At 44.4% G+C, this 12,227-nt stretch overlaps 1 protein-coding gene across 1 annotated transcript in view; it reads right to left on the bottom strand.

The window, feature by feature from the left end:
• LOC144892235 (uncharacterized) overlaps positions 1-12,227 on the bottom strand; it is a 36,549-nt gene that overhangs the window by 22,920 nt on the left and 1,402 nt on the right. The window contains exons 2-5 of the mRNA XM_078777827.1: positions 9,502-9,606; positions 8,979-9,035; positions 7,259-7,315; positions 5,472-5,591 (exon numbers count right to left, since the gene is read on the bottom strand). Coding sequence (XP_078633953.1) covers positions 5,472-5,591; positions 7,259-7,315; positions 8,979-9,035; positions 9,502-9,606 — 339 coding nt within the window. The remainder of the gene's footprint in view (positions 1-5,471; positions 5,592-7,258; positions 7,316-8,978; positions 9,036-9,501; positions 9,607-12,227) is intronic.

The raw sequence follows: 12,227 nt of genomic DNA on the forward strand, positions 1-12,227 counted from the left end.
CTTACCCGCACGGAGCTGCACTGCTGCACAGAAACCTGCACTTTCCCATGTACGGGGCTTTTCGTCTCACTCAGCTCTGGTGTCGACGAGCACTTTGGTGGGGTCGATCGACGAGAGCATCGCACGTCGAAGCGCTCAAACAATGGCGCCGGTAAATCATGCCAGCACACCGAGACGTGCAGCAGGCAGCCAAACGTCCCCAGCTTGATCCCGGGCCAGCTAGCACAAGACGGTCCCACAAACCGGCACTAACACCTCCTCCTCACGATCGCAAAAGTCCACACGAGCTCCGCAAAGTTCTCCCCACGCTCACACACGAGCCAGGGATAGCCAAGCCAGGGACAAGGGACAAAGAGCGACCGCCTGATCCGACAGCCAGAACGAGAGAGAGAGAGAGAGAGAGAGAGAGAGGGTGAGGGAGAGGGAGAGGGAGAGAGAGAAACGGATTCTTCTTCTTCTTCCATTCTCGAAGACGTCACGCTGACCAATCATGCACCTCGGGGGCAGGGTCTCACGGCCCTCTTGACTGCCAACCAATTCTCCGCCTCTACTGGGCAGGGCTTAGTTGCCGATTACAATTCCTTTGAGGCGGGGTTTCCTTCTCGATCGTAATATCCAGGTACTGTCGGCATTTATGCCGGTAGTTGTGGTTTAATGGAGTGCTCGTTGTTATTGCAAGAACATAGGGGAAATCACAGGAGGCAATCACATACTGGGAGAACCCTATCTTATTAGCATGTCCCCCCCCCCCCCAACCCCCCTCCCCAAGTTTTTCTCCTTACATACATTGAGATGGGCTTCCTACTTGCATGCGGTCAATGCTAATACTACACAATCCTGTCTCCACTATGGTGTGTCATCACCTACCCCCACAAACGTAATACCCCTAACCTGGCTGGGGAGGCAAACCCCTATCTGGGCTGGGCGGGAAGGGGGGGGGGGGGCAAAACCCTATCTGGGCTGGGCGGGAGGAGGTGCGGCAAAACCCGATCTGGGGAACCAAAATGCTCAGACCACCTCAACGCTAATCTTTACCTTGATACCTCCCAAATTATATATGATGGGTCTTTCTCTGATTTATAAAGTTGGTAATTTTGCGATTAAAATTTGAAAACTTCTTCCTCTTAATGCTTACCCATAATGTCACACTCAGAAGTCAACCGCCATTTTCGTACTGTCTACGGGTTACATTGCGGTACGATTGTACTCAAACAGTGAATTAATTTTCGATTTTCCACAAGTATGCCTAGTCGATGGTAGTTGTGGTTGTACTAATAAAACAGCATTAGTTGTTGTTCTAATAAAAACAAAGATGGTTTCATGCTACAGCAATTGCCAAAAGACCCGAAATTTGCCAGAAATTGAACGAGGTTTGTCCGAAATACCAGTGTTAATCGGGCCTACAAAATGTTTGCTTTTGTGCTCGGAACATTTTGCAGAGCACTGTTATGAAGCAACAGGGATGGATATAGATCTTGTGGTTATCCACCATGATTGAGAGAGGATACCATCCCCACAAGTAATTGGAAGAAACAGCAGTCACTTGAAACTGTTAGACCATCGCTACCCAGCTACCAGCACATGTGCACAGGTGATTTGAGTGGTCAATATAACACATGTGTTGGCCTGCCGGCGACCAATCTCACCTGGTCTCTACCCCTCCCACATCCACTGGGGCAGGAGATCGACAACACAGCATGGACACGATGGTGGTACGCAGCATAGCATCACCACTAACACAAATGGCATCCCTGGAAAGTATGGCCAGCGTGCGACGGTTGGACAAAGCATTCGTTACCCATTTTGTCGTTGGTGTCCCAGTGTGCGTGGGTGGTGGTAGAGTGTGTCATGCTGTATTTTTTTGGAGTTATACAGAGAACCATCAAATATCGCGGGTCCTAATATCGCGGATTTCGACAAATCGCTGGCAACCTATTGTGTTCCGATTTAGTTATCGTGGAATTTAATTTTGGCCAATCACAGTTTTTGAGCTGACATGAGTCATCGATAGCGTCCAGCAAGTACGATTGCCTCCCATTACGAGCCTGTTGTTTCTCGCGCACCTTTAATTGTAGTAATCAGAGAATGGCAAAGAGAGTGGATAGGTTGAGGGAACAAGGTAGGAGGAAAAGAGGTAGCCCACGGTTGAGATGGGAGGATTGTGTAAAGAGGGATATCAGTGTGAGGTGGGGGTGACTGGAGAGTGGAGGGAGTTGGCTGAGGACAGGGGGAAGTGGAGGAGTATCAGTAGAGAAGAAGAAGAAGAAGACCAGGAAATGACATATGGAGATCCGGTAATACTAGATCTATAATATCTAGAAGACACACAACAGTTCATAACACCCAAACGTAAAACGATGGACAAAATGAGTTGTGCCAAAAGGCAGAAAAAGGTTATGACATTGTTCAGAAAAATGGAGTTGCTAGATAAGTTGACAAGAGGTCAAAGTGTGGTGTGGTGGTTTTTATTATAAAACTGTTCATCAAAACTTGTGGCTGCACATAAAGCCAATTTGGGAGTCATTTGGGAAGCCAGTTTAACAAAACCCGTCATGCTGCACTCCCACTGTCGGTTCATGATGAGAACCAGATGTGTTTTGCTCTTAAGATGAAATTTTGATTAGAGTATTCTTCGCCCATTAGAATTATGGTGAATTGTATCACGTGTCGATCAATAAATAATAAAGCTAGCCGGTATTAAATTTATCTACACTGGACCGAGCCTTACCATACAGTAAAATCTGATCGATTAAAATATGTATCGTGTAATTTGAATAGATTAACGATTAAATAGTAATAAAAAAACATGTATACTCTTCAAATAGTATATGCCACATCATGTGCAGACTTCATAATGAATGAACTAAGTTTTTAATCTACACTCCAGTCAGCCTTCTTTCTCACGCCTCGCCAACAAACTGTCTGAGTAATATCAAGGTCGGGCTTTGACGTCATGCAGTTTTTTTTTCCACTCACTGGGTGACTCCACCAAAGTTGTCATCATGTTTATAGTCGATCTCTGGGAACTCGTCCTTTGGAGAATTTTGTTGTTGTCTCAATAGCCAACTGGAGATTTCTCGTTGCCTGAGTTTCTCTGAGGCCCAGACAACGTGGAGCCGACTATTGATTCATCTCAAGACCTCTCGGCCCCCTTTTGCCACCCCCCCCCGCCCCTCACTCTGTGCTTTCCAGTTCACCCCCACCACACTTCTTTGTGTGAAAACACTATTTAAAGGCTGGGTTGAGAAGGGATTTTAGAGATATTCTGGCTAAGTTCTGTCATTTCTGTACTTGATGTACCTTTGATTGTTTTTTGGTACTTCTCATACTTTGGTACTTTTTTGGTATGTCCTTTGTTTGTAAAGGTCCGTCTATCTGTCCAAGCAATAAAATGCTTCATTGTCATATGCTTCCTGGTGTTGGCTTAGCGGTTAGGGTGCCGGCTTGGGATCCTAGGATCCTGGGTTCGAATCCCGGTCGATCGCTGAATTAACGCCAAGGGGGTTGACTCAGCCTGTCATACTTCCGAGGTCGGCAAATCGAGTACCAGCTTGCTGGGATGAATGATCACGGTGTGTACCCCGATTTAGAATAGGTACACCGTATCCCTGCGCATCGTAAGAGGCGACCAAGGGTTGGCGTCAGGAAGGGCATCCGGCCATAAAAACATTGCCTCAAACAGGGAACCATGATTGTCATGGGGCCCGCAAGGCTAACCCCTGCTCTAGCGGGGAAAATGGCCTTAAAACGATCATTCATTCATTTTTGTCAAACCATGGAGAGGACATTTAATTATTTCCACGACAATTTATGCTGACCTAATATTGATCCAATTTAATCCTCGAAAGCGGCATCTGTGGGCCGCCATTGCAGGATCAATGAATCGACTGTGCAGTAAATGCGAGTCAAATATCTGTGCAACTGTTCCCCGCCAGCAAAGTGAAAAAGTCTCATTCCAGTCCAGTGATCCTCTTATTGAAAGGATGGAAAAGCGCTTAATGTTTGGGTGAAGGACAAAACAGGAAAAAAAAGTCTTTCAGTGGACTGGTAATATGGTAGAAACCATTGTGAATTAACCAACATTTATACAAGGTAAAAGTGCCAAAAGCTCCAGTTCCACCATGGCAGAGCACGATGCTGCGAAAAACTACCCATCCCAGCTCATGCAACTAATCAAGGTGAAGGGATTTATGCTGGAGCAGTTTTTAACGCCAAAACACGGGAATATTTTGGAAGAGGATGCCATCTCGTACCTTCCTGTCCAAGCAGGAAAGATCTGCTTCTGGTCAAGGTTGCTAAGAATCGTCTTACCCTTCTTCTATGTGGCAATGCATCAGGCGACTGAAGCTCAAACAGCCATGGCAAGTTCTACATCCACATCTTTCGAACCTTCACCCTCCCCCCTTTCGCAGGATCAGCATCATCATCATCCTGAGATAAGTCTTGTGTTTTCTATTTACGGCAGAGTACGTAATGTGTTTACTGTCACCAGCCTCCCCGTTTTGTAAAAATCACGTCCCTGCTTTGGAATAAATTTAACAGGCAAAAGTCTTGTGTTTTTGTTTATTTTATACTATATTTATTTTATTTTCATTTTTATTTCAATGTTAACATGCTTTATATTTATTTCACATGTTTATTTCTATTGTTATGTCTTTATTTCTGTCTGCCGGCAACCTTCCTCCAAATCTTCTCGAATCCCAGGAACCAAACTCCTCTTTTCCCATTGACCCTTGGTTTCCACCATCGCGGTTTTAACTTTTGAGACATTTTCCAGGAACGTAACCCCTGCGATATTGACGGTTTATTGTATAACCGATATATCAATCAATACAAAATCCCTGATAAACCTTCAATTGAATGGAAAAACAAAATACACTAAACCTGTTGTGAACATGTGACCAGTGTTTTAATCTTCAGCGACATCTCCATCGTCACCATGTTCGTCTGAATCGCTCGCATAAGGCTCGAAATGATACGGCTCCATAATTTCCCTGAAGACGTTTCCATCACTAATTTTGTCTCCAATAGCTTCTTCAAAATCCCACTGATCAGTTTCAACATACTGAGAACCGTCATAGTTGCTAATGACGGTGGATTCAGTATCGGGCTCCAAGCTCGACATGCACCGCTTCTCTATGTAAACTGCCATTTGGATCGAGGTGGGCATTCCTAGTGCGACATCACTGGCAAAAATTGAAAATCGACACTTTAGGGCTTTTTTCCACACTTTGTGTTTGTCCAAAAAATTCAAATTTCTTTTCCCCTCAAGTTAGACTGTGACGAATGATTTTCAGAAGAAAAAAATTACATTTGGGTTCCCCTTTAATGCCAATTATGGATTCCCACAGGTAAGCCATGACTGCATCCATATAAATTACTGGAAACAAATTATGGTTTTGCAAAACATTAAATTTTGGCAAGAAATTATTGCGCCTGCCCAACAGTTACTACTTCAATGCTGTACTCACCATCCGTAGGGAGAGAATTCTTACAAGGCTCTCGCTTCACAAGAATGCCATCCAAAGTCCATTGCGAAGTGGAGGAAGTGAAATCGGGAAGACACCCTGCCTCCCCTGGAGGCATCTCACCTAAACAATGTTATATTATTAGGTTGTTGTATTGAACCAACAAGCAAATAACAAAGAAAGGTTAAACGAAGAAAGGGGTAGTTGGGTTACACCCATATGCCAATCAAACAAAATTATATATAATGTCAAGTTCTGTGAAACCTGCAGTTTCCCATGTACGAGTTCATCGAGTTGAGCAGCATGGTAAAGGGAAAGAAAGTGCAATGGCCTATGCAAGAAAGCCCCTGCTGTTAGACAAAGGCTACACACACCATATAGTAATAACTCACTTAGCACTCAGTATGAAAGCAGGTTCTTGGAAAAGAGAGCGCGAATCGAAAACACCATAAAAGCGTCATTATACCATCATTCATATGGAGGTGCGTCCCCGACAGCGTTATTTCTTACGCACGAGCTGTATATGAGGACTTCATTGGGGTATCGCGACTAATAATAGATAGTAAACACATTATTTTATAAATAAAAACAATTATTTTATTATAACATTTTGATCAGTTAGTATGAACAAAAACATAAAATACGTACAAATATTAATAAAAACAACAATTGCTGCAGCTCCGACTGCTCCAGTCCTCCTGCATGGCAGTGGTGGGGCACTAGGTGAGAGGAAGCTCATCCTGCTGTAAAACGAAGGAGGAGTAAACAGTGCTGATTGGCTCACAGCACAAACAATGGCGGCAGGTGCGTTTACCCAGCGAGCACTGCGTGTTGTAGATTTTCTCTTCTTTTTTTTTTTAAATATACAGAATTTTTCGTAAAATCTTTCACCAGGACAAAGAGCTCTGTACCGAATAAGTGTTTTTTCCCGGGTAGTGTTAAGCGAGGTAGAACTGTACTCCCGCAAATACTCAGAATAGTTCAGGTAGACTCCCGCAACAAAACACAGTCATGTCTACCAATATCTAACTCCTGCATGTAATTTGTGAACAATCTCAACAATGAGCTCGAGATTCATGCAAATAATAAATAATTAAATAAAAACCATTTTACAAACATCATCACATTTACTGTTATGTTCATTTGAGGTGAATCCCAGTGCAAAAACCCTGTAATGTTGCCTCTGTGGGTTGTTTATGTTGATGCGTCTTGTCACCTAAACAAAACCAAAATATTGAACAGAACCAACAGAAGAACCAAAATATTGTCTCGTCACCAAAATATTTGACAGACGTTGAAGTGTCAAGACTAAGTGATAGATACCAGCAGAAGAAATGAGGGTGGCTGACAACAAATTGGAACATACTATCCCACTAGAACTTTGAGGATATCAATAATCTTAACAAATTGCTTCTTTTTTTTGTTAGGATAAGCTTGAATGGTTTGAGGCCCGAGTGGCTCAAACCTCATCATTATACTTCACTTCAGCGGTTTGATTCCAGAGGCCAATTATGTTGGGCTTCAACACTTCTTCCATGCGGATTGTTTGGCGATCTCACTGGAAAAGGCTTCAGCCGGAGCAATGTTCACAAAACCACCGCTGACACTTTGATGTTCCAATTCCAAATAGAGCAACTCTTTTGACCAACCTCATTTCAACATGGACAGCTCACGTTGTCAGATTGCATTTCGAGTTCTTGTTCGTTTGCCTCAATTAAAAAAACAAACATGTTTTCAGGTATTTGCAACAGAAGAGGTTTTTGCAACATGATGGTTAAGGTTGGAGTTACCTTGAAAGAAACCGTCGTCCACATGCTCAGGTTTCACCTTCACCTCCACATTATATTCTGCAACAATACAAAGCAAGTCTTAAACCATACTCAACACAACCCATCAAATAATTGCAATCATCCAGCATCATCATGTTCAACTTGCACAATTATTTTGGACAAACAAATACCAGCCATTGCTTCTCTGACCGGAATATGAAGGGAGGGGGTGGGGGGGGGGGATTGCCCCAAAATAGGTACTATTGGATCACGTTATCTGCGGGTTCCGCGTATTTGCGGGTGATAAAATGCGACCTGTTTCTCTATTCGTGGAAAAAGTGTCCCGCGAATTCGCGGTTTTATTCCTACTGGAGGCAGTGTTCCACGAAATCGCGGTTTTTTTTTTTCTATTCGCGGCTGTGTTCCACGAATTGGCGGTTTTTCAAGGGCATTGAAACAATGCCGCGGCATACATTCGCGGGATTTTTATTGACCTTCATGGATTATCGTCGACATTCGTGAGATTTTCCTCGCCATTTGCGGGACTTTCCTCGACCTTTGCGGATTATTATCGACATTCTCTGGATTTGCCTCACCATTCACGGATTTTGCCTCACCATTCACGGATTTTGTCTCACCATTCACGGATTTTGTCTCACCATTCATGGATTTGGTCTCACCATTCACGGATTTCGTCTCACCATTCACGGATTTGGTCTCACCATTCACGGATTTTGTCTCACCATTCACGGATTTTGTCTCACCATTCACGGATTTTGTCTCACCATTCACGGATTTTGTCTCAGCATTTATGGATTTTGTCTCACCATTCATGGATTTTGTCTCACCATTCACGGATTTTGTCTCGCCATTCGCAGTTTTCTCCTCTCTATTCACGGATTTTTGTGACCTGGGAACCTATCCCCCCTTTTTCCATTGAAACAATGCCACGCTATTTGCGGTTTCGCTATCCGCGGATTTTCCAGGAACGTATCCCCTGCGAATAGCGGGGTTTGAGGGTATTTGCTTCCTTTTCAGAGACTACACAAGCAATTCCGATGAAACTTGACCACAACGTTCCAGTCATCACCCATGATATACCAACATTTGTTCCTGGCATTTACAAAAAACAGGGCCTAAGGCGGGATATGGGGGCGGGGTTTTTGACCCCCAAAATAGGCATTTGCTTTCTTCTCAGAAACTGCACACACAATTTTGATGAAACTTGACCACAACCTTCATCACACGTGATGTACCAACGTTTGTTCAAGGGCTTAGAAAAACCAGGGTCGAAGGAGGTATATGGGGTGGGGGTGGAGGGTACTCCCTGAAATAGGTATTTTTTTGCTTGTTTGTTTAAAGTCTTATGATTGGGTTAGTATGGTTCTCCATGCTGGCCTGTCTTCTAGCAACCATTGAAATTGGATAAAAAATACCATGATACTGTTTAAAGCACCTTCATTCAGTGTGGTGTACTGCCTTATCCCACCAGGTGAGCGCCCAGGGGTATTGCCCCTATTTATTTATTTTAATTATGAGCACCCCAAAATTGTCTTCAAAAGGGTTGTTGACATTTACCCAAATACCAAGCTTTCATTATCCCCTTTGTATGCACGCAAAGTTTTGGGCCGCTCGGTTTCATACTTTTGGAGGACAGATGCGCGCGCGCGCACACACACACACACACACACACACACACACACACACACACACACACACACACACACACACACACACACACCTTGTGAGGGAGAATCATCTGTAGGATCAGGTTCCACCTTCACCACCACTATAGAATCTGCAGAGAAACAAAATCTGTTTGTACAAAGTCACCGACACTGCATCTTCAACAGTCCTGATAATCAAAATAAAAGGTATGTTTTTCAGATTAAACTTTTGTCTAACAATGTCTTTAGGAGTAGCATGGTAGGAGAAGCAAACAATTCTCACCAACACATACCTGGGACACAATGTAAACAAAACGTCTTACCAGTCTTACAGTAAAGCAATATACTCTGGTGTAATTCAATGAGCTGCGTTAAAGCTCTCTACCATCAGAGATTGCAGAAGGAAGAATAAAAGATCACAAAATGCATCAGAAAATACTCATTCCTCAACATTCACCGGAGGGGAGGGAAGACGGACCATGGATTCATCACTTCATCGAGATCACTGTAAACCCGAAGTTACAAAATAAATTAAATAAAGTGAATTAAACCCATTTCACCAACTCAGAAACACAATGAACTCAGTGCTGTGCTCACCACCGAGAGAGACAAAATCTTCATTCTTCTCTTCCTTCACCCGAATGCAGCTTGAAATGTGAGGATCGCCACCATGGAAAAATCCTGCCAATGGACCCGATTCACCTGCACAGAATTCAATGCTATGCCAGGTAAGGAGGTAAATAATTAAATATTATCTTGTGTTTATACGATAAAGCTGCAGCACAACATCAGCAGGATATTCGGGTTATTGAAGTAGGGCATACATAATCGCAGCAGAATAAACCAGCGCATGGAATGATTCACAAGGAACTTCAAAGCAGGACAAGGCCAGCAGGACGAGGCCATGAGGCCATCAAATCAGGACCCCGTAAAAGCCTGAACTTGTATTGCCAACCGATGGTTGTTTCTATGTGCTCTACGATTCAAAATGCTGATCGCCAAGCAAGGAAGCAGCATTTATCATTTTTAACGTCTTTGGTACGACTCGGTGGTCTTACACCCAGAGGATGTGAGGGGTCAGGGTGAGGGAAGGATGTGAAGGGGGTGGGATGAGGGAGAGGATGTGAAGGGGACAGGGCGAGGGAGAGGATGCAAAGGGGGCGGCGTGAGGGAGAGGATGTGAAGGAGGCATGTGAGGGAGAGGATGGGGTCGAGGCGAGGGAGAGGATGTGAAGGTGGTGGGGCAAGGGAGAGGATGTAAAGGGGGCAGGGCAAGGGAGAGGATGTGAAGGGGGCAGGGCAAGGAAGAGGATGTGAAGGATGGGAGGATGTGATGAGAGAGGATGTGAAGGGGACAGGGCAAGGGAGAGGATGTGAATGGGGCAGGGCAAAGGAAAAGGATGCAAAGGGGGCGGCGTGAGGGAGAGTATGCGAAGGAGGCAGGGTGAGGGAGAGTATGTGAAGGAGGCGGGGTGAGGTAGAGTACGTGAAGGGGACAGGGTGAGATAGAGTACGTGAAGGGGACGGGGTGAGGGAGAGGAAGACGTCTGGCTGGGGGAGAAGCCGGGTAGGGTTATGGGTGTGGGGGATGCAGTGAGGGGGGATATATGGCGAGGAGTGGTGCTGAATTTGGGGACACAGAGGGGTGGGATGACGCAGACATGAAGGAGATAATGGGGAGGGTACCGACTTTGCTATGCATTATGTTTTGCACTCTATCAAAGCGTCTTTGGGCTTCCTGAAAAGCGCTATATAAAATAAATGCATTATTATTATTATTATTAGATTGGTGTGATACAGTGATAATATGACACAACTGACGCCAAAAGTAAAAGTGTCCATATAACACCAAGGAAAACTTTCCTTGTACAAGCTCGAACAACACAGCCTCGTATATCAATATAACATCACGTGATTACAGCCATCATAGTACGGCAGGTAGGTGAAATATTTGGGAGAATTGTGCCTTTGATGATACAAGCACGAGAGTTGGCACACAGTCAGAGTATGTCCTAAGGAAGATATATGGCTTTAGGGCCATCGCAGATTTGTCCCGTGACAACAATGGCGGCCATTTTTCAAAAAAGGACAAATCTGAGATGGCCCTATAGCCAAATATCTTTCTTAGGACATACTCTGACTGTGTGCCAAATGCCATGCTTGTATCATCAAAGGCACAATTCCTGCACATATCTGCCATACTTTGACTGTGCGCCAAATGCCATGCTTGTATCATCAAAGGCACAATTCCTGCACCTATCTGCCATACTCTAACTGTGTGCCAAATGCCATGCTTGTATCATCAAAGGCACAATTCCTGCAACTATCTGCCATACTCTGACTGTGCGCCAAATGCCATGCTTGAATCATCAAAGGTACAATTCCTGCACCTATCTGCCATACTCAAACTGTGTGCCAAATGCCATGCTTGTGTCATCAAAGGTACAATTCCTGCACCTATCTGCCATACTCTGACTGTGTGCCAAATGCCATGCTTGTGTCATCAAAGGTACAATTCCTGCACCTATCTGCCATACTCTGACTGTGTGCGAAATGCCATGCTTGTGTCATCAAAGGCACAATTCCTGCACTTATCTGCCATACTCTAACTGTGTGCGAAATGCCATGCTTGTGTCATCAAAGGTACAATTCCTGCACTTATCTGCCATACTCTAACTGTGTGCGAAATGCCATGCTTGTGTCATCAAAGGCACAATTCCTGCACTTATCTGCCATACTCTGACTGTGCGCCAAATGCCATGCTTGAATCATCAAAGGTACAATTCCTGCACCTATCTGCCATACTGTGACTGCGTGCGAAATGCCATGCTTGTGTCATCAAAGGTACAATTCCTGCACCTATCTGCCATACTCTGACTGAGCGCCAAATGCCATGCTTGTATCATCAAAGGTACAATTCCTGCACCTATCTGCCATACTCTGACTGTGCGCCAAATGCCATGTTTGTATCATCAAAGGTACAATTCCTGCACCTATCTGCCATACTTTGACTGTGCGCCAAATGCCATGCTTGTATCATCAAAGGTACAATTCCTGCAACTATCTGCCATACTTTGACTGTGCGCCAAATGCCATGCTTGTATCATCAAAGGTACAATTCCTGCACCTATCTGCCATACTCAAACTGTGTGCCAAATGCCATGCTTGTGTCATCAAAGGCACAATTCCTGCACTTATCTGCCATACTCTGACTGTGTGCGAAATGCCATGCTTGTGTCATCAAAGGCACAATTCCTGCACTTATCTGCCATACTCTAACTGTGTGCGAAATGCCATGCTTGTGTCATCAAAGGCACAATTCC

The sequence above is a fragment of the Myxine glutinosa genome, chromosome 5 (assembly GCF_964187855.1).
Source record: "Myxine glutinosa chromosome 5, kmMyxGlut1.1, whole genome shotgun sequence".
NCBI classification, from domain to species: Eukaryota; Metazoa; Chordata; class Myxini; order Myxiniformes; family Myxinidae; genus Myxine; species Myxine glutinosa.